Consider the following 23896-nt stretch of genomic DNA (forward strand, 5'->3'; position numbering starts at 1 on the left):
TGTTCGCCATTCAACACCTACGAACGATACCACTTAAAATCGAAGCACCAACACACCCACGAACAAGTGTTCTCCGTTCCCAGGGAATGTGTTTGTGTGTGTGCATATATCACGCCTTTTACATTCGCAAGTTTGGCGTCTGGCCGCCAGGGAGGACACAAAAACACACACTGTTAAAAATGAACAATTTTATGACCCGTTCAACTAACAGCAAGAATTACGACTACAAAGCACAACTAATTATGTGCTGTTGTTGTAGTTGTTGCTGCTGTTGCTTGTCGCTATAAAATTTATAATACCCACACAAGTCACATAAAACCCAAAGTATGCAGCAATAAATTTTAAATTGCAAACATAAAATATTTCGACAAATTTGCAAAAAAAAGAAGCACACACTCACACTTTCACACATACCGACATACAAAGAAAACAAAGAACGATACGAAGAACTGCGCCTCAGGACACTTTCGACGGGGAAAGTGGAGAATGTGGGATGTGGGGATGGGAGGTTCTCACTCGTCTAGGGCCGAAACTTAATTAATGCAGAAACACATTTTCCAGGACGACATATCAAAGAACTCGACACGCTCAGAACTGAGCTTTGTGCCTACCACAGACGACGATGGCAAATCGATAACATGCCGTGCGGAAAATCCAAATGTGAACGGCCTCTATTTGGAGACCATGTGGAAATTGAATGTCGTTTGTAAGTATTACAAATTGTGTTTAAGTCTAAAATATATACACAAACACACACACATATATCTGCCATGTATATACTTAGCTAAAAATATAAAATAAAAAAAAACAAATAAAATAAAATAAAATAAGAGTAAGAAAACGCAACAGCAAAAATAAGCATTTGCCGACAGCTAGCAAAAGGTAGACAGCCAGCTAAATTTATTACGTCGGCGTTGTCGACGTCGCCGTTGAAAGCCTTTAAAATGCAAATAAATCAAAGACAAATGACAAATTGTGAATAATTTGCCATGGGCCAGAAGGTAGCTACCGTCCTCCGCTGCCCCTCTGCCTCTTCCACATACCTCCCCCCCTCCCCCACCCCTCTATTTATCATTGCTCCCCGTAGCGGGCAACGCTGCAGCGCCCAAGTGAAATATGTGGGCTAACAAAATGTATGGCAGGCGCTTAAATTAAATGAAGCACTTTTTGTGTACGTAGCCATCAAACCTCACTCCATCCTTCAGAAATGAAAAAAACAAAAAATTAAAATAACCAAACAACAATATCAAAGTAGGTAGAACTGTAACTCTATAAATGGCAGAGTTATTAGAATCTTCTTCCTTTTTTTTTTAAATTAAAGTTTTGATACGGAATATTTTGCTACTATATCTATCTATCTACTCTTCGGTTAAGACATTAGCTTGAAGGTTCAATGTCTTTTTAAGACTTCAGAGCACTTTCAATTTGAATTTCCTAAATCCTTGGGAGCTTAGTTCCAATTCGTCTTTAAGAAAATGATGTTATTGAATTATGTCACATTTTGGTCACCAACTAAATATTTAAAATCTCTTCTTATGGTCTACATAATTATTATTTGTATTTATATGCATTATGCTTAACATTAAGAAGTAAGTAAATAATGCTAAGTACTAAATAAAATAATGTTCATCGGCTAATAAACGTTATCAATTAGGAGATGAAAATCAAATGAATTGAATATGTTTCCAAATATTTACAGTTACTTTGAACTGGTGATAACAAAAGCTTCGGTTATTTATAAGTCGCGGTCAAACTTATAATCATAGCCAAAATACAAATACCAACATTTACAAAATTGTTTGGGCAAATTGAATGGGTCAATAGCCGCAAAGTAAGTACTGCGGACATCGTAAAGTGCCAAAGTCACCGTTGAGTTTACAGTTGCTCGGCGTTACGTATACGTCCCGTTTGCGGCTGTAAATGTATTTTATTATTTCGACTGTTTGTATATTGTGCAAACACACACACACACACTTGTGCTCACACTAACATATGCATGTGTGTGTGTGTGTGTGTGTGTGCATATGCGGCACATCACGTAATGTTGTTTCTTTGCTTTTCACTTCCTCAAATATTAAATTTTACTGCAATCTGCTGACGTACCGACAGAAAAGAAAACACAAATACGTATGAAGAAAATACACAGAAAGAAAAACATGCTGCTGTTTAGGTTTTATGTTAAGAAATAAGGTGTTATTATTATATTTTTATGCGCCACACATACTTGTTGGCTTCATATTTTATACTTCGGAATATTATTTTTTATTTGTTTGTTTTGCTTCTGGCTCCGTCGATGCTGCCTACGCCCTTTGCTACATTGACGGAAATAAACTTTATGATCGGCACGTAACGCAACATTTTCATTTACATACGTGCACACGTACATTATATACATATACATATGTATTGCGGTGTTGCAGGCAAACGCTTGACTTTAAGCAAAGTTACAAAAAATACATGTACTATACAAATTATGCTTTTTAATTTGAGCATGTGTAATACCCTACAGTCATTTTGGGCCTGGCCTTGGGCTGGCAAATACGCAAATAAAATTATTATGCACTGAATTCGTAAAGTCTTCTAAAGCATATGAGAATTTACGTCTATCTTAAAAGAGCAGCTTTGCTAAATGGTATTAACTTTTCAAATTGAGATATATGAGTCTGATTCAAGTTCCAGATTCCCCAATGTCCTTTCAAGTTCATTCAGTCAAATAGTTATGTAATCATATCATAACCAAAATATTAAATACGAATACAAATTAATTAAAATTATAATCAATGCAACTTTCAAAATAATAAACAGTTTTTTCGTCCTTTTTTAATTTTTTATTCATTCCATAAAACTGCTAACTAACATTTGGTCATTATTTTACCCATTTAATTAATTTCTTACTACTTTTGAAGTTTTTTTTTAATATTATATTTATGGTTTTCTTCATAGCGAATTTTATATTCGTCTATGGCCATTTCAATTATTTGCTGGTGTTTTTAATTTGAACACACATGGCAAATATGTTTTGCATCGTTTCACATTTGTTGTTATTGCTACTGTTTTTGTTGTTTCTGTGTCCTTCTTGTTGTCCTTTCTGTACGATATCTCTATTCAGCATCATGCCTGAGTTATTATGCCAACTTCGTTTTGGCATCTTAGGCACGGCATTTGGCAAGGCCATTTGCCATACTTTATGTGAACGAGGTTGAGTTGTGGGGGTGGGCAGGGCACGGCAGCTGCTGCATTCCTTGCGTATAATTTTGTTTATGTCTGTGTATGTGACACGCTCGTTTTAAAATTTATAATGTGGCCCCGGCGAACAGAGAAGCAGAACAGCAACAAGGAAGGAACATGCAATGCAATCACAGACCTAGAGAGAATCCCATGAGCGCACTACACACGCTGTCTACTACAATGTCTGTGGGTCTATGTGTGTGTGTGTGTGTGTGTGTGTGTGTGTGTGTGTGTGTGTGTGTGTGTGCATGCCCCTTAGCCGTTGTTTATGACTGGGCTACATTGGCGCTTGTGCTGTGTGCGTGCCTGGCATTTTGGAGAAGCGAAAGCATCGCGATATTTTTCTCAATGCCGCAATCTGAGTTGATATTTTTAAAGTGGGCGCACAATGCAGCATAGCAATAGGACTTATATATATATGTATATATACAAACATGTATGTAAGTTAGATGATGTATATGCTAGCCAGCCAACCAACTATTATTGTAGCTCAGGCAGAGATCAAATCCATGGAAGTCCCTATGAACAGTTGTTGGACCAAGTATGATTGACATATCTATACAATTTAAGGCAAATCTCTAGTTATATCTTTATATACACATATGCAATCCCCCCTCTTCCTTCTGAAACATCCTTTCGGTTGAGAAACTTTTTAGTTTTTCAAATATAGTGCATTAAACATAGCAGACATTAAACAATACAAAAGAAAAACAAATAAATAATTAAATAAAATTCAGCATTATTAAATAACTTTGAGCAAATATTGTTTTATAATTAACTTTTAGATTATGGTGAATTGTGAATCTAAACGAGAATATTGACTCAAATATTCATTGAGCTGGGCTTATTACTAAAACTATTGCTATCATTTAATAATACATAAAAAAATAATTTATTGAGTTTTGATAGTTATCTTGTAAGATATATTTTAAAAGTTGACAACTTAGCAGCTTAATCACAGAGCAGCATATATTAAATGATGTTATTATTCAAAACTTTAGCTTGCACATAAATTACCCCAGATATATATATATATATATCTATATATATATATAGACAGAGAGAGAGAGAGAGGAAGTGCAAAATATTAGGAAACTCTCGATCGATGGCCGCCCCAAAATATGGTGATGGGAGTGTGGGTAGCCGCATATATTTTTCGGGCGATTTCAGCTGTTGGCAGTTTGGGTAGCTAACGGTAAATGATAATCACAAAAATGGCCCGCAACATGTGTGCGGAAATACAGCGACGCGACTTTTGGCGCAAGACTTTTTGCACTGGGGCCCTTTTGGAGCACTTTTGCTGATTGGCGGGGCGACTGCTGTCTGCTGTCTGCTGCCAAGTTAGACCTTTTTGGGTCGGGCAGGAAAGGGGCAGAGTGGGATAGGGTAAAGCAAACTTTGCGAGGCCATTCTAAAGTGAGCAAACTTTTGGCCTCGCTCGTCGACGTCGTCATCGTCGTCGTTGTCGTTGTCGTCTAACTCTTGACTGGCGCCGTTTGGCTTTGGCCGCCAATAACTCAACAATATTAAGGTTAGCACGTGCGCCCTTCCTTCAACGTCCTGTGTGCTGTGTTTGTCGCAAAGTTTGTGGCTCGTTAAGCAAATTCAAACGACTTAAGCGGCAACACATGTTCACAAGCAACGCCAGACCTGGGGCTCAACTTTAGAGCCAGCCAGCTAGTGGAAAGCTATTGCGATTCAAAGTTCTACTTATTACCAGTTGTCATTAGATTTCTGTTCCCATAACTCTTTGCTGGGGCGCCTGTCGTTGCAAAAAATCGCCCATATCTGTCAACCACTATTAAACCAAATAGATCACTCCACTTACTGTTGTAGCTGATGACGGAAAGGAAACCAAAATAAAAAAACAAAATCGCTTGTCATATAGGGATTTGAATGTCGTTGTAAGTTTTAAGCATCTTGTGCATGACGAGTAGTAGGACAACAATAATAGTAAAATAATTGAATTGGACATCTGTACACAGCCAATACAAATTGTTAGTTTTGACCATATTTAATGAGTATATTGGAAATAAATGAATTCTGATCAAACACGTTCCAATTAGCTAAAGTTTTGAATCTCCTTCAAAATTTGGTGTTAAGATAATAATCAAGCAATAAGTATTTAATTATAGTTGTGCTTATAAATACACATTTGATAATAGATGTCAATGGAATTTATATTCAATTATTAAATAAACTTACTCTAATTCCACGCTTTACACGTAATTTTCAATTCTTTGCAGATCCCCCATTGGTTACGCTGCGCCTGGGCTCCACACTGTCACCGGATGATATCAAGGAAGGCGACGATGTTTACTTCGAGTGTCACGTACAATCGAATCCTCAATGGCGGAAGCTGCTGTGGTTACATAATGTAGGTCGCGTCAAGTCAGCTGGAAGTGAGCTTCTGTTGCACAACCATCCTTTCCCCTCCAACCCGGTCTACTGTCATATCTGCTGCCAGGCACACACTGAAACCCCAAAAGCCAAAAACCGAAATCCCCAATTGACAACGGCGGCATCAGGAACTGGGTACCCAGGTCGTCCTGCGTCTACTCTAGGGCCGGCTGTCTGCTTGGTTGGCTTCCATTCATTTCTGTTTAAGTGTCAATAACATTGGCAAGTTGCGTATGCTCCCAATTTCAGCATCCGCTCCTCCTCACTTCGGCTTGAGGTTGCATTGCGCTGCATTTGCGCATTTCAATTCATTTCACACCAAGAATGGCAGTTGGTTGGGCAGGTGGACAAATGATGGTGTGCCTTCTAGTCTCCAATGTACGGTTGTGGGGAACAAAATAGTTTCGTAATTTGGGGCATTGATTTTGCGGTAACTGTCGCAGCTGCAGTCGCTGTCGCTCAATCAATCAGCGAAGAACACATGCCAAGTCTGGCACCTAGCATAGACCTATCAACATAATTTATTCACAAATAGTATTGAAAAAAAACCACAATTGAATTGGGTGCATATGACAAAGTTCACTTGCCCATTATTATTGTTTTTAATTATTTAATGCAGACCATTATTTACTTTTAAATTCGCATAAACATATTAACATATTCTCTTTTTCTCTAAATGCTTACCCACTTTGTAGGGCATCCACTTGGAGCACAACACGTCGGCTCGTGTCATCCGGTCGAATCAGAGTCTGGTGCTGCAGAAGATAACCAAACACTATGCCGGAAATTATGCGTGTAGCGCCATCAATGATGAGGGGGAAACGGTCAGCAATCAATTGCCGCTGCGGGTTAAATGTGAGTAAACAAACACAATCTGTACAAAGGGAATAATGGTAAATAGTGTAAAAGAGCAATCTGATACAATCAATTTATGTATACAGTTGTGGTCAATATAAGCAGATTTGTCAAAATTATGTTAATAATAATTGAAATCTGCAAAAAAAGCTAGCTCAGTTTTAAATTATTTAAATTTGTATTTGATTTATAGCTAAAACAGCTCACAGAACCTATATGAAAGGACTAGGTTATCTGATAAGTATCCCCTTCTTGACTACGAGATACTCTGGAAATGTGGCTGCAGCGACTTGGCTTTCGATCTTGGTCAAGAATACATATTACATAAAGGATATGAAAATAAAATGAGACGAAGAGAAGCAGCATTGCTATTACGTTGACTGCAGCTATATCTATATACCCATCACATACATTCAAGCGACTGTAGTCTGTAATTTCAACAGCGACTGCTGTTGTGCTGATGATGCAGCGAGTTTTGTGTTTAGTGTGCATCAGTTGGCATTACGAGCAATACGGCTGGCATTTGGTTTGAATGCATCATATATCTGGCTGTGGGGAGAGATAGTCGAGCCAAGCCCAACCAAGCCAAGCCAAGCCAAGCCAAACGCAACACAAGTCCCCTCATCGTATACAGCTCCCTTTCGCATGTTTCCTTATCATAAAGTCAGACAGCGACGTTGTCAAGTTGCATTCCTCTTTCTCGCTTTCTTTGCCTCATTTGATGTATTGCATTTTTCGTTCTCTATTTTCTTTTTCTCATATTCTTCTTTCTTTTTTTTTTTGCTACGCGCTTGGTCCTTTTCATTTCACAAGTCGAGCTGGCACTCTCGCTGTGGCGCAGTTGCGAGTCAAGGATGTGAAAATATTTTTCATTCCGCTTTTTGCATAAATACAACATTTTGCCATCTCACACTGCCTCCCCTTTGTCATCTCGCTTCTTATCTGGCAAATCCAGTCGCTTTTCATATGCTTGCCACATGCGCTGCATCATATTTCATTGCTGATGCTGCTGTTGCTGTTGCTGCAGTTGCAGCTGCTGCGGAATTATGCATCAATTTAACCGGCCGCGCAATGCTGCCAACTCTTTTGCTGCTGCTTATTTCTCAGAAGGAGCTCTCAGAGGCAGCTGCGTTTAAATTCACGCAATTTGACAAGCGCCTCTGCTCTCTGATGATCGCTCTCATCATGTGCTCTGCAACCGAATTTGCTAGTAGTATTGTTGCCCCTTAGCCTCTTAGCGATACACTTGTTTCAACAATAAGCATTGCAAATTCTCACTTTAAGACTCAACTGCTTGCCCATCTCTCCTTTCATGCAGCTAAAATGATGCATTGCTCCTGGCCATAAATTTAATGGCTTGGATTTTACACAGCGCGCTAAAGATTTTCAGACTTGGTAAAGCTTATATAAACAGAAGTTTAATACTTGAATAATATTTTAAACTGGACAATAGCAATAAAAGAATTCTCACAAAAATAAGTAATGTTATTAAAAAATCGATGAATAAATCATTTAACTATTTTTACCTTCACATAAACTCTGTTTAATTTAATTTCATCTTCATCTAACACACCAGTTACAAACTAATAATAAATAAAAAAAATATTGATTGACGGAATAAATAAATTCAGTGACCATGACCTTTCGTGCTTAAGCTTAGGCTTAAGCTTAATCAATCTAATTATTACTGGCACGAATAAACAATTATATTTATCTTTTGGGTACAAGCAATTTTCTACAATTACCGTCAAGCCCAACATATACCAACCACTTTCTAAAAATGAAAATACAAGGCTAAATTCTTTCTCCACGTGATTCCAATTCGTTTACGTAACCTTTTTCCAACTTTCCACTTTTTGTTTGATGTCATTCAACTTTGCTGTTTGCACAACAAAGAGCAACAAGTGGCATTCGAGGGCTGTCTCAAGTCCTGCCTAATTAGCTGACGACTGATCAAACAGCCCTCGTGAACTTGCAATTTAAATAAGCAACAGCATAACAAAAACCCAACAAAAAGGTGAGCGAAGCGGGGGTTGACTGAATGATGAAGGCTGAGGGACTGTTTTTGGCTAATTAATTACGCCCTTTTGTAAATTTTTAAGACAAACAATTCATCAAAAACTCAACTGGGCTGACTGCTAATGCGTTTGGTTTGTAGGTTTGTGTGGAGGAGGTGGGTCCCGTTTGACGACAACGTAATGCGAAATTGCGTATACGCCACGTGTGCTGTCAGCTAATAATCCTTTAACATTTATGAACGCCTTATTTACCTGCGAGTACTAAATCATGTTGCCACATTAATTAATTTCAAGTAAACAAGAACGTCGCGTCGCCACTCGACGATTTTCCTTGTTGCCACTGCCATTGCCATTGCCTTTGACACTGACTGACTGCCTCAGCTAGCTCCTCCTCCCCTCTCTTCTCTATCTGTCTCCCTCTCTTTTTCCAACTTTTTGCCCAGCTCTTACGCTAACTGATGACTGGGCCGCCCTGCTGTCGAAATCACTTTTGTGCGTTTGCCTTGTGCTCAACGCCCCAGCAACTCTCTTATAAACAACCAAATGCGTTGCCTCATTTTTCAGCGCTTTCTCTCCTCTCTCTCTATCCCTCTCTGATTTTTTTTCACAATATTTACGTTTACTTTTATGCCACCCAGCCGTAGTTAGCTTGCAGCTACAGCTATAGATGTTTTTGGCTGAGGACGTTACACAATATAGTATAAAAGATTTATTGTATTAAAGTTATTTTCCCAAGTATAGTTGGGCTCATATATCTTGTTGATTTAATCAAAACCTACATATTTAACGTCAATTGCTTTATAAGCGTTAGAATATTCCTCAAAAGGTAATAAGACTGAAAAATATTGAATAACTAAGAAATATGTGTTTAACTTTACTTATATTGTAAACTGCATATATATCCTGATTTCTGATTTCTGTATGTAAGTATTTCTGGGTTTTAAAGGACAGTTCTGGATAAAGGTACTGATCAATTGGTTTGGAAGAAAATGAGGTCAAAGCCAGTTTTAAGGAAGCACACCAAAAAGACCGATTCGAACCTCGAACTTAAGAAAAAATGTATAAGAAATTTTATGTTAATGTTACAAATTTTCTTTTTAATTTAATAAGGCAAAAATAAAGTGCCTTTAATCGAATTTCACAGAGTATATGTACATGATATTAGGTCTACTATTATCTATGCCTTAGAGATAGCTTCGTGTAGTTTTTGCTCATCGTCTTTACGACGTCGATTCTCCGCGTCAATCAATTGTTGAATGTCGGGCAAAAACCCGAGCTTCTCATATTGGGAATAGACACGCTGCTGCAACTGCGGCTGGAAACGCCAGATATTGTCATCCACAACGGGATTGAGGAGGTGCGTCTTATTGTCCGGCTCCCGATAATGGTGCAGCTGGGCGAACTCAATGGGCACAGATTTTGGATCGCATTCACCATTTTGTGCATGAAAGAGTGGAAAGTGATTATGTAGACCAACCACAAATTGCGTGGAGTGCAAACATTTTGTGGCTGAATAGCGATCACTGTGTTCCGCAACGCGTTCCACATGCTGCAGCATATAATAGAAGCTGGGAAGGTTCCTGTAGAACTTTGGCCTCTCCGGATAAAGGGGAAAGTAAACGTTGCGAAAGCAGAAGGAAGCCCATGCCGTGCATTTCGTCGCATCTCGTTCATAGTCGGGCACCTTGTGCGCCAGCTCGATCAGATCCGACAATTTGGTAATATTGCCCAGCGGCATGATGACTTCATCGATATCGAAGACGCCTACATAGTCGAACTTGTACATGTTGCGGTAGAAGCAGTCGTTGTATGGTATCATCTCGTTGAGTATGCGATTTAAGAAGTCTGCACCCATCGCATAGTGATGAAAATTTCTTCCCGTGTGCGGTTCTCCCCGACCCATCGACAAGGGGCGCAGTTCGACAAAGCCCGGACTGCTGGTTACATAATCGTTTATCACACGCGTCATATTCGGATGAATCTGGCCATCGTAGAAGACCACCTTGCTGACACCCATCAGCCGCATTAGTTCAAGCCATTCAACCAGACGCCAAGACTTGTCCTTGTAGGGGAAGTCTAAACCTTTTACGCACACCATAAAGCGCAGGGGCTTTCTTGAGTTATCTTGATCCTTCATCGCCTGATCCTTCTGTTGTGGCATGGCGACCGTTTTGACATCAGGTTCGTAAATGACCCGCAGCAGATTTCTCGCTTTGTCACAGCGCTGGGCTACCAGGGACACCATTTCGGGTACCTCCTTTTCCGTTTTGGGCAGGGGGCAGCTGATAAGCGTCGGGAAGACATGCCTTTCCCCGCTACCGCCCCACCACCAAATAATCTTATGATCACTTACATTAGCAATTACTGGATCCACGCGATTCTTGAACCACATTTGACAATAGGAGTCGGGATACTTGACCTTGTCCCAAGCGCCATAATTATTGATCATGGATAAAACTCGGACAAGCGGCGCCTCTGTAATCTTCTCCCTGTTGTCATAGTACGCACCAAAGAGATGATATGTCAGGTTCTCAATGTGAACCGTCTGCCAATAGTCATTGCTGAAATCAATGTCCAAAGAATTGGGAACTTTTCCGCAATTGGGCTCAGTAGAGGGTCTTCGCAGCAGTTCCTCCAGCGGGAACGAGGGCATCTCCTCTCGTATGAATTTCAATCTCTGCTCCCAGCTGGGCTCTAAAACGATAGTATTCAGGTTAAAATTAAAGTGATGAAAATATATAATTAGTTTCTTACCATTTTTTTTGTCAATCAACAACTCATTGATAAAAACGATTCGTTTAGATCGCCGACTGGGCTCATCAGAATCGTAGTAGCTGATGAATATGAGTAGTAAAAATATTTTTATGGATATGATCAAGAGTAAAATCTTGACAAATCTCGCCCTAATTAACTGCATATTGAGCTCTGATCTGTTCAGCTATTCAGAAACACTTCAATTTTTAATTTCAAAACTGCGCCTCTCAACGATGTTTGATGTTTGACAACTTCTTCTAGAATACCTGCAGCAGCACGGTTCCGATTTAGTATAGCCGTCAACCAGTGCTATCTTGGTGCGTTGACGTCGACGTAGACGTTTTATTGGTACAAATGTTTTCTTTTTGACAGAGACGTTATCTGTCAGAGCAATATTCTTACTTACTCTAGTATATTTACAATATCTTTGTGTTTTGTTCTCCTCTTAAATAATTTTGAATTCTATCTATAAATTTAAGTAAATTAGTCATTTTGAGTTGCGCGTCTTTTTCGTGACAGCAGAATTCCAATTGAAGTTATCAGAGCACATAACTTCTTAACGAGGTCAAGCGATAATCTTGAGGTTTGTTCATAAATTATTTAAGTCTTACATAAGCACATTGTTGATCGAGTAGTATAGAATTTCAGACAAATTAAATAGGCAGATATGTCATCTTGACATAGTTACAATAACATTAATAACCAATTAAGTAACCTAATATAAAAATATATATTATTATTTAGTATTAATATAATGGTTACAAATATATTACAGTGAAATATAAGTATAGGATTTTCAACCAAATTTTCGACTTTTAAAAATATTATTTGCACACATTCGTTTACTTTGATTATCGGAGTCTGACCCAGATGACATCCATTCCTCGTATGCATTCGCTTATTTTCAAAGCTTCATGTTACAAGAGCTTGGGCTTGGGTTGAGTTCAACGTCCGTACACCAGTCACTTGTTATTATCAGCCCTACCTGAACGATGTAACAGAGTGATTCTTCAAATTTACCTCGTGCTATAACAATGTGATCGGCATATTGACACTGAAGACCTCTGTTGGCTCAACTAGCAAACTCCAGAGTAGCGAAGACAATACTCCCCCTTGGGGACATCCTATAGTGGTTATGACTGTTACAGTTCTGTCATGCGCTGATGCCGCGGCTTGTCTGGACCCTAGAAGTGGGAGTATCCACCTGCTAGTAGTTGGGTCCAGGCCCCTACCTACTTGCAATTTCGATAGCATTTTCGTATTGACCTCTCCTTGCTGCGCCAGTGGCACACTCCTATTTGTTGCTTGAGTAGTACGATGTGGAGGATGGTCTACCACATGTGAAAACCTTACCCCATCCAGGGTTCTGTCCTTCATTTGTCTTGCGACATTCTTAACAACTGTATTTTAAAAGAGAGATACTCGGGTAAGGCTAATTAGAACAGGCGGCTGCCATTTGCCTGAGCCAATCGTTCGAGACTGAGCTATTTGATCCGTGCCCTCAGCCAGGTTGACTCTCGGTATGGTTCCAGTGACATCTTAGTTCGGCCCGGAGTGAGATGTGGAGGTAGATTGTGGTTCTGGAAAGATTGGATGGTGTGTGAGGCTATGATTTTAAAGATGGCGCCTTGTCTATACGATTGCCGTTTACAACGTAATGTTCGATTTTATAAAATAACGACTTATTTCCTCGACGCACCGACAACCTTACAACTTTAGGTACTAGGGACTTTGTCGACTTCTTATGACGATCTATTCACGAACTCGGCTGTCTCGTTCTGCTGTTTTTCTTTGATTAATATAATAAAATAACTGTCTTGTTTCCCTGTACTTGTGTTGTTGTTACTGTTTCTGTCTATGCTTTGCTCATTTTGAGTTTTCTGTCAGCAATCTCCCTGATTAGCAAATCATAAAAGTTTTTTTTCGTAAATATTTACAGTGCGCGGTTAACAGATGAGTTTTGCTTTTGTGTGTGCTTTATTCTCTCGCTCTCTTAGTAGCGTGGAACGTTTTAATATAAAAAGTAACTTGCTTATACACATTGCAGTCTCGATCGCGGTGTATTGTTGTTGGTATTGTGATTTTTATCTGCTCTCCTAACTGTGTTTATGCGTGTTGTTGATTTAGCTGTCGAACGATTTTGTCTTCATATTTTATCTTGCTGTGCCATTTTAGTGTTTGTTAAATTCTCTGTGCAGTGCCGAATCTTTCGTATCTTCTTTTCCGAGCATATTAATTTTTTCATCAAATATGTCGTGATACTTAAAAAACTGCAAGAACTATGTAACAACGTAGTACACGTAAAATGTGCTGGTTTCACGCAACGGGTAAGGAATATAATTGGCAGCAAGTCGGGGTTAAAGTGGTGATGCGAGCGATGCCGTGATGCGGAGTCCGATATCCAGGTTTTTATGAGGCAAACTAGACGGGGCTTCAATGATCTTCGTCGAGCATTCAGTAGGCTCAGAGCTGATTTTGATGCATTGGAGAATCAGTTTAAAAGTGTAAAACTCTCTAAAAACGCGCTTAAGCAGAAACGATCAACTGAGCCTGCTTTTAAACTGCTCTAAGTGAAAGCTCATGTCATTTTATCGTATCTCTCCTCATATTGTTAGTTACACGCTCAATGGGAGGCCACTTGATAGACTGAATGAAGTAAATGATTTAGGTTTACTTGTTGATCATCGGTTCAAAATTGATAGGCATATTAAATTCACTGTCAACAAAGCATTTCCAGTTCTTGGTTTTATTAAGCGTTGGTGAATTTGGAATTTGATGACCCTTATACGACTCAGATACTCATCACTTCTCTTGTACGTCTAATTCTGGAATACGTATCTTGTATGTGGTCTCCACAATATCATAATCATTAAAGTAGATTGGAATCTGTGCAGAAGAGCTTTTTACTTTTTTCTTTTCGTCGCTTTGGCTAGGGCGTATTGCCTTCTTATACCAATAGACTGCTCCTTATTAACCCTCCCTCTTTAACTAATCGTCGTGTTATGCGAGGTGTTACGTTTGTAGTTGAATTACTTAATGGTGAAATCGATTCAGCTGCGTTGATGAGCCAAATACATTTTCTGTTCCCTCTAGACCGTCACTTTTCCCCACTTTCTCTTAGTCGTTGTACTACCAATTATTCCTTGCATCAACCGTTGCGATTAATCTGTAATGATTACAACAGACTCTATCACGTAATCAATTCAGAGTTCTAAATTTCTAAAATTGAGAACTCAATTTTACACATCTTGTCTCGTGAATAACTTTTTCGCATGTACCTGTGGTGGGATTTAGCTAATTGATACTAATTATTTTTTGGTCTGATTGGGTTTTTTTTCTGAGTTTTCCGCAATTCACGCAACAAATCTTGGACCATTTTGCATATCAATACCCCCACAAATATTATAAATATTTCTTATTTTTTAATTTATACATATAGTTTTAAATTTGATCATACATTTAATTTAGTTTAAATTTTTCTTACTTTTTGTAAATAAATAAATAAAAAAATTAATAAATACATTTTTTGATATATGTACATAGCTGCAAAATGAATCATCGATAGGCAAACGGGCACACTCTCAAATACAACTATGTTAGTTAACAGTTGTCGGCTCTCAAATACAACTCTGTTAGTTAACAGTTGTCGGCTCTGCAGTTGTGTTTCGGTTTCTACATGTAATTTTAAATTAATTAGCACTGCCTTTAATCGAATTTCGCATAAAAACATGTATACAAAAAGTTATGTTAATGTTACAAATATATTTCCTTTTTTAATTCACATATATTTAAAACAGCTAACTTCAGTGGAACAACAGAAATTGTTTAATTGTTATTTGCAAAGTGCCTTTAATCGAATTTCGCAGATTGCGCGTACATGATATGAGTATTCTATAATCTATGTCTTAAAGATAGCTTCGTGTAGTTGTTGTTCATCGTCTTTACGACGTCGATTCTCCGCGTCGATCCATTGTTGAATGTCGGGCAAAAACCCGAGCTTCTCATATTTGGAATAGACACGCTGCTGCAACTGCGGCTGGAAACGCCAGATATTGTCATCCACAACGGGATTGAGGAGGCGCGTCTTATTGTCCGGCTCCCGATAATGGTGCAGCTGGGCGAACTCAATGGGCACAGATTTTGGATCGCATTCACCATTTTGTGCACGAAAGAATGGAAGGTGATTATGTAGACCAACAACAAATTGCGTGGAGTGAAAACATTTTGTGGCCGAAAAGCGATTACAGGGTTCCACCACGCGTTCCACATGCTGCAGCATATAATAGAAGCTGGGAAGGTTCCTGTAGATTTTTGGCCTCTCCGGATAAAGGGGAAAGTAAACGTTGCGAAAGCAGAAGGAAGCCCATGTCGTGCAATTCGTCGCATTTCGTTCATAGTCGGGCACCTTGTGCGCCAGCTCGATCAGATTCGAAAATTTGGTAATATTGCCCAGCGGCATGATGACTTCATCGATATCGAAGACGCCTACATAGTCGAACTTGTACATGTTGCGGTAGAAGCAGTCGTTGTATGGTATCATCTCGTTGAGTATGCGATTGAAGTCGTCTGCAGCCATCGCATAGTGATGAAAATTTCTTCCCGTGTGCGGTTCACCCCGACCCATCGACAATGGGCGCAGTTCAACAAAGCCCGGACTGCTGGTTACATAGTCGTTTATCACACGCGTCATATTCGGATGAATCTGGCCATCGTAGAAGACCACCTTGCTGACACCCATCAGCCGCATTAGTTCAAGCCATTCAATCAGACGCCAAGACATGTCCTTGTAGGGGAAGTCTAAACCTTTTACGCACACCATAAAGCGCAGAGGCTTTCTTGAGTTATCTTGATCCTTCATCGCCTGATCCTTCTGTTGTGGCATGGCGACCGTTTTGACATCAGGTTCGTAAATGACCCGCAGCAGATTTCTCGCTTTGTCACAGCGCTGGGCTACCACGGACACCATTTCGGGTACCTCCTTTTCCGTTTTGGGCAGGGGGCAGCTGATAAGCGTCGGGAAGACATGCCTTTCCTCGCTACCGCCAAACCGCCAAATAATCTTATGATCACTTACATTAGCAATTACTGGATCCACGCGATTCTTGAACCACATTTGACAATAGGAGTCGGGATACTTGACCTTGTCCCGAGCGCCATAATTATTGATCATGGATAAAACTCGGACAAGCGGCGCCTCTGTAATCTTCTCCCTGTTGTCATAGTACGCACCAAAGAGATGATATGTCAGGTTCTCTATGTGAACCGTCTGCCAATAGTCATTGCTGAAATCAATGGCCAAAAATTTGGGAACTTTTCCGCAATTGGGCTCAGTAGAGCAGTTCCTCCGCAGCAGTTCCTCCAGCGGAAACGAGGGCATCTCCTCTCGTATGAATTTCAATCTCTGCTCCCAGCTGGGCTCTAAAACGATAGTATTTAGGTTAATATCAAAGTGATGAAATTAGGTAATTGGTTTCTTACCATTTCTCTTGTCAATCAACAACTCATTGATAAGAACGATTCGTTTAGATCGCCGACTGGGCTGATCAGAATCGTAGTAGCTGATGAATATGAGTAGTAAAAATATTTTTATGGATATGATCAAGAGTAAAATCTTGACAAATCTCGCCCTAATTAACAGCATATTGAGCTCTGATCTGTTCAGCTATTCAGAAGCACTCCAATTTTTAATTACAAAACTGCGCCTCTCAACGATGTTTGATGTTTGACAATTTTTTCTAGAATACCTGCAGCAGCACCGTTCCATTTTAGTGTAGCCCGCAACCTATGCTATCTTGGTGCGTTGACGTCGATGTACAAGTTTTATTGATACAAGTGTTTTCTGTTAACACTGATCTCTGTCAAAGTAATAGTTTTACTTACTCTAGTACACTTAACTTCTTTACTAGGTCAAGCGATAATCTTGAGTTTTGTTTATAAATTATTTAACTCTGGCTTACGCACATTGTTGCTCGAGTAGTAAAGAATTTCACAGAAATCAAATAAGCAGATATGTAATTTTAAGAACAAATTTTATTATATATATATATATGTGGATCATGTCATTTTTATCATATATATATAATGGTCATAAGTATATTACAGTGAAGGGTAAGTATTGGATTTACAACGTAATGTTCGACTTTATAAAATAACGACTTATTTCCTCGACGCACCGACAACTTTACCACTTTAGGTACTAGGGACTTTGTCGATTTTTTATTAACGATCTTAACGCTGCCCTTCACTCGCTATATTTTTGGATATACATATGTATGTGCATAGCTGCAAAATCAATCATCGATGGGCAAACTCTCAAATACAACTCTGTTAGTTAACAGTTGTCGGCTCTGCAGTTGTGTATATGTTTCTACAAATTATATTAATTTTACTAGCACTACCGTTAAACGAATTTATCGTTAAAAAAATGAATAAAACAAATTATGTTAATGTTACAAAATTAATTACTTTTTTAATTGACATTTATTTAAAACAGCCAACTTTAGTGGAACAGAAAATAAAATGTTATTTTCCATTTTATTAGGAAAAAATAAAGTGCCTTTAATCGAGTTTCGTAGAGTGTATGCAGATGATATGAGGTCTAGTATATCTATGTCTTAAAAATTGCTGCGTGAAGTTGTTGCTCATCGTCTTTACGACGTCGATTCTCCGCGTCGATCCATTGTTGAATGTCAGGCAAAAACCCGAGCTTCTCATATTTGGAATAGACACGCTGCTGCAACTGCGGCTGGAAACGCCAGATATTGTCATCCACAACGGGATTGAGGAGGCGCGTCTTATTGTCCGGCTCCCGATAATGGTGCAGCTGGGCGAACTCAATTGGCACAGATTTTGGATCGCATTCACCATTTTGTGCATAAAAGATCGGAAAGTGGTTATGTAGACCAACAACAAATTGCGTGGAGTGAAAACATTTTGTGGCCGAATAGCGATCACAGTGTTCCGCAACGCGTTCCACATGCTGCAGCATGTAATAGAAGCTGGGAAGGTTCCTGTAGAACTTTGGCCTCTCCGGATAAAGGGGAAAGTAAACGTTGCGAAAGCAGAAGGAAGCCCATGTCGTGCAATTCGTCGCATCTCGTTCATAGTCGGGCACCTTGTGTGCCAGCTCGATCAGATCCGACAATTTGGTAATATTGCCCAGCGGCATGATGACTTCGTCGGTATCGAAGACGCCTACATAGTCGAACTTGTACATGTTGCGGTAGAAGCAGTCGTTGTATGGTATCATCTCGTTGAGTATGCGATTGAAGGCGTCTGCAGCCATCGCATAGTGATGAAAATTTCTTCCCGTGTGCGGTTCTCCCCGACCCATCGACAAGGGGCGCAGTTCGACAAAGCCCGGACTGCTGGTTACATAATCGTTTATCACACGCGTCATATTCGGATGAATCTGGCCATCGTAGAAGACCACCTTACTGACACCCATCAGCCGCATTAGTTCAAGCCATTCAATCAGACGCCAAGACATGTCCTTGTAGGGGAAGTCCAAAGTTTTTACGCACACCATAAAGCGCAGGGGCTTTCTTGAGTTATCTTGATCCTTCATCTCCTGATCCTTCTGTTGTGGCATGGCGACCGTTTTGACATCAGGTTCGTAAATGACCCGCAGCAGATTTCTCGCCTTGTCACAGCGCTGGGCTACCAGGGACACCATTTCGGGTACCTCCTTTTCCGTTTTGGGCAGGGGGCAGCTGATAAGCGTCGGGAAGACATGCCTTTCCGCGGTACCGTAAAAATACCAAATAATCTTATGATCACTTACATTAGCAATTACTGGATCCACGCGATTCTTGAACCACATTTGACAATAGGAGTCGGGATACTTGACCTTATCCCGATCGCCATAATTATTAATCATGGATAAAACTCGGACAAGCGGCGCCTCTGTAATCTTCTCCCTGTTGTCATAGTACGCACCAAAGAGATGATATGTCAGGTTCTCTATGTGAACCGTCTGCCAATAGTCGTTGCTGAAATCAATGGCCAAAGAACTGGGAACTTTTCCGCAATTGGGCTCAGTAGAGGGTCTACGCAGCAGTTCCTCCAGCGGGAACGAGGGCATCTCCTCTCGTGTGAATTTCAATTTCTGCTCCCAGCTGGGCTCTAAAACGATAGTATTTAGGTTAATATCAAAGTGATGAAATTAGGTAATTGGTTTCTTACCATTTCTCTTGTCAATCAACAACTCATTGATAAGAACGATTCGTTTAGATCGCCGACTGGGCTGATCAGAATCGTAGTAGCTGATGAATATGAGTAGTAAAAATATTTTTATGGATATGATAAAGAGTAAAATCTTGACAAATCTCGCCCTAATTAACTGCATATTGAGCTCTGATCTGTTCAGCTATTCAGAAACACTCCAATTTTTAATTACAAAACTGCGCCTCTCAACGATGTTTGATGTTTGACAATTTTTTCTAGAATACCTGCAGCAGCACCGTTCCATTTTAGTGTAGCCCGCAATCAATGTACAAGTTTTATTGATACAAATGTTATTCTTTTAGGCCATTCTTAGCTAACAGTTGTCGGCTCTGCAGTTGGCTTCTGTTGCATGCACGGGAACGACAATTTGTGTTTGTGGCGCTGATAGTAGACAGTGTGTCAGTCGCCCGTTGAGTGCCACCACTAAGCAGACAGTGTATTGTATGTATACAATATACAATGCAGTACATTGTATACATACAATATATTGTATTGTCTGCTTAGTGATTATATAGAAGCATTAAAATTCGAGTTGATCACATAGATTACAGCTTTAGTTTTTACGACATTCTTAGTATATTATTTTGGGGGTATTTCTTAATTTATCATGCTTAATCGATTAATTGTATTTTCTTTCATTTTTCCACCCTTTCTTAAGACACGCCTGTTTGCAAGCACACGGATCGAGTTATACTAATTGGTGCCTCCAAGGATGAGACTGTTGAGGTCATATGTGAAATACAAGCGGATCCACCGCCACGGTAAGAGCCAACACAAAAGAAACCATTAAAAAAAAAACAAAATAAAAAAATAGGTGGTGACAGGCCTCGTAGACCTGTGTAGGCGCTTCCCCTTTGCTGTTGGCAATTGCTTCCGGTTTCCTGTTGAATGGAAGTTTGCTAAATTGACAAATGAGTGTAATTGTGTGTGCATGTGTATGTGTAACGGAAAATGCTGTTTATATGTTAGGAAATGTGCTGAAATTCAACAACATTTTTGATTTGGCGGCACTTCAAAGAGTCGCCTCAGTCCACATCCTCCATTTGAGCACTTTAATTTATATTTTAAATGCACAGCTGATGTTGCTGCTAAGGGATTCTGGGGGAGGCTTTTATGGCTGTGTGGGTATGTGTGTGTTCACTGCTGGACTCTGTTAATTCACATTGCCACATTTGCTCCACTTTAATGTTTTTTTAATGAGCCACCTCCCGCCGCTGTAGCCACTACAGCGACTTTATGCTTTTCTCTGTCTGTCTGTCCAACTCAATCCCCCTGTCTCTTTCTCTATCTCTCTCTCTCTCGCACTCTCTGTCTCTCTCCTCTCTTCCTATCTGAGTGTCTGTCCAGCTGGCTTGTCTCGTATTTAATTTGGTTTTTTTTTCCTGCTGTTGTTGTTATTGTCTGTGGCTGCGTCTTGAGTTGACGCTTTATGCTAAAATAATTAATCATTAGCTGGCACAAAATATGCGCGTTGTTGCCGTTGGCAGCGCAGCTGCGTCGTGTAATTGTTGTGGTAGCAAAGTGAGGGGCGCGGCAGAGCAGAGGGGCGTTGCGCAGCGTGAACATTAAAAAGCTGCTGGTTGCTTTAAAGGGGGAATAGGAGCCACAAACTGGTCCGGCTTGCCCGTGAGGGCGGCTTCAAGTTAATTTATCAGCATTTAACTGCTTGACAGCGATGCTAGATATTTTTTTCCTTTGATTTTCGTATTTTTTGTACGCTTTTAAATTAAAGTATCATGTTGCGAAAAATGCAAATCAATTACTGCTTGCGCCACCAAAGTATTTAAAAAAAAAATAAGTGAAAAATCTGGTAAATTATTGGAAAAAAGTGAAAGTGCAAGAAAGATCCATTTACGATTGGGAAGAGCAAATTGATTTTAAAAGCAGCTAACCAAATTGGCTCAATTTTTTATATGCAGTACCTTTTGTACTTTTATAATTTTCAATAACATAAAAAAATAAAATATATAATTATTAATCTATTTGATAATAAATACTTTGAAACGATTTTTCTGTCATATTTAAACAGGTTTTTTCATGAGCAGAGAATTATTGATTTCATTTAGTTAATATGCAGTTTGATAACACGTTGTTGTTGTCATATATGTCGGCATATGTACAAGCATTAGTTATTTATCAGCATTTTCAATTTACTGTAGGCAGCGAGAAAAACGAACGCGTTCAACCGAATGTGCCAGAGATAATTAACCTTTTAATAGGCTTTCCGTGTGCGAGAGAACTTGACTCTTTAACTCTGCCAGTCGACTGTGCCACTGTGCGACTGTGACGTTGTGTGTGCGGGTGTGTGTGCGGGTGTGTGTGCGGGTGTCAGTGCTTGTTTGTGCTTGTATGGGTGTGTTTAACCTTTAATATTTTAACGAGGTGTTTTAAAAATTTAAAACTTTCCAAACATGTCTCACTTGCTGCCTGTCTCTGGTCCGATATGCCTTTCGTCTGGACTGATGTTTCTGCCTTCTGCACGCGTGTCCCACTGACAACGTAACTGTCAAAATGTCAACGCAACGCAAACAACAACCATAAAAAACAAACAAAAAATTAAAAAACAACAAACATGTGCAGAACATTCCGCTGGAAATTCAACAATTCGGGTGAAACTCTGGACGTGGGCAGCGAACGATTCAGCGTGAATGGAAGCCGCAGCATTTTAAAGTACACTCCGGTCACAGATCAGGTAAATAACTACATCCAACCAATTAAGCGACACACAGCGCCGACAATACATATGCATTTATGTACTTCCAGGATTACGGCACACTATCCTGCTGGGCGGCCAACGAGGTGGGCACCCAACAGCAGCCCTGTCTCTTTCAAGTGGTTTTAGCAGGTAACCGCACAGAAGACTTATCCATTTTAATTAGTATTCGTCTCATAGCCAACGATGTAGACACCTACTTGGGTCATGTATTCATTTAATATACTATTATAAAATATACAATTATTTCTTTGGTTCCTCCTTTATTTGATAAGTAAAAAAAGAATGTAGTATACTATTTTTTTTTTTAATAAAGTTATTTACTAATAAGGATAAGGTAGGAAATTGACTTCACTTTGTTTCTTAATCGGTTAATTAATTAACCAATGAATATATGAGATAGTATATTATTTAAATAAAGAACTCTGTTCAAGCGTATCCTTTTTATTGAGTACTCACCTCATGTATTAATCTGCGTAGGTCTTGCATTCACTTTAGTTTCTGACATTCAAGAAAATTCAATTATTTGTATGATACATAATTAAAATCGTGTTTTATTTTCTTTTACAAAAACTCTTTATTATATTAAGTAAAGTAATACAATTGCATATAAGATAAGGAATTTGAATAACTTTTTTATTTTAACATTAATTAATTAACATTAATTTCGTTTGAGACATTTTCTCTGATATAATAAATATTTAATTAATTGTATGTTACCTGATTATAGGTTATTTAATATGCACATCAAATAATTCATTTCGTTATTATGTTTTCTCTTTCAAGTTCAGTACTGTAATTACCAATAAGAAGGCTTATTTAATTTTAGCAATTACTTCACCAATGAATAAGTGAAGAAATTTATTAATAATATACAGATCCTTTTATTTTGTTTACTTAGTTGTTTTTTAAGTTGTTTAGTGGCCAAGGCTCTGGCAAATAAATACCAGTACGATTTAATTGCTTGACAGAATAACTACCTTTAAGTGAACTGTTCAACTGGCTGTGTAACTGTGCGTGTTTACCATTTAACCTCAACAAGTTAAGGACACATGCAAACACTCAGAGTCGCACTCAGAGATAGCATGAAACAAACAGGCTACTTGCTTGATTATACCAACAACAACAAAAGTAAAATAAAATATTACAAACATTTAAATCTCTCTCTCCCTCTCTCTCTCTCTCCCTCTGTCTCTCGCGCTTTCTTTTCTCTTCCTGCAAAAATTGGACAATTTAAATCCGAATCCGATCACTGGCACACTTTCATACATACATACACAGCTTTGCCCAATTGTGTCAGCAATTGCAGCATCTTCAATCGGACTGAACTGAATGTTGACATACAATGCATACCCGGCTATGATGGCGGCCTGCCCCAAATATTTGTACTCGAAATGTATTCAACACGCACCGGCATTACCAGGTAAGCATATTAATCAGCTACATACACGATATAATCCGAAAACTGGACACACACACACACTGACACACTTAATCGGATTATATTTGTTGCAGAACTTTGCTTAGCCTCCAGTCTCAGATTTTCAGCATATGCCAAATAAGAGATGTAAAATTACCTTGGTTAACCAAAGTGAATCGGAAATTCGCTTTTCCAAGCTGGCTACCCATTTGCTGTAGTTAAATTTAGTGTTCAGGATTTAGTACAGTTATTAATAGTTAAAAAGATAATTTCATTAGGATA

The 23896-nt window shown here is 39.1% G+C and overlaps 2 protein-coding genes across 2 annotated transcripts in view; one reads left to right on the forward strand and one right to left on the reverse strand.

The window, feature by feature from the left end:
- Positions 1–23896, forward strand: part of LOC6562545 (neural cell adhesion molecule 1-B) — an 80394-nt gene that overhangs the window by 47427 nt on the left and 9071 nt on the right. The window contains exons 8-14 of the mRNA XM_001987925.3: positions 562–706; positions 5475–5605; positions 6324–6483; positions 20140–20242; positions 22062–22173; positions 22245–22326; positions 23476–23617. Coding sequence (XP_001987961.2) covers positions 562–706; positions 5475–5605; positions 6324–6483; positions 20140–20242; positions 22062–22173; positions 22245–22326; positions 23476–23617 — 875 coding nt within the window. The remainder of the gene's footprint in view (positions 1–561; positions 707–5474; positions 5606–6323; positions 6484–20139; positions 20243–22061; positions 22174–22244; positions 22327–23475; positions 23618–23896) is intronic.
- Positions 9571–11607, reverse strand: LOC6562544. The gene is made up of 2 exons (XM_001987924.3): positions 11256–11607; positions 9571–11195 (listed from the first exon to the last, which is right to left on the reverse strand). The coding sequence occupies exons 1-2, from the start codon at positions 11416–11418 to the stop codon at positions 9679–9681; spliced, it is 1680 nt and encodes a 559-aa protein (XP_001987960.2). The 5' UTR covers positions 11419–11607; the 3' UTR covers positions 9571–9678.

Source organism: Drosophila grimshawi, unplaced genomic scaffold (assembly GCF_018153295.1).
Source record: "Drosophila grimshawi isolate 15287-2541.00 unplaced genomic scaffold, ASM1815329v1 contig_1377, whole genome shotgun sequence".
Taxonomy (NCBI): domain Eukaryota; kingdom Metazoa; phylum Arthropoda; class Insecta; order Diptera; family Drosophilidae; genus Drosophila; species Drosophila grimshawi.

Coding starts and splice junctions, on each gene's coding strand:
- LOC6562544 (XM_001987924.3), bottom strand. CDS start 11,418: ATGCAGTTAATTAGGGCGAGATTTGTCAAGATTTTACTCTTGATCATA. Junction 11,196..11,255: donor GTTGATTGACAAAAAAAATG/GTAAGAAACTAA, acceptor CTATCGTTTTAG/AGCCCAGCTGGGAGCAGAGA.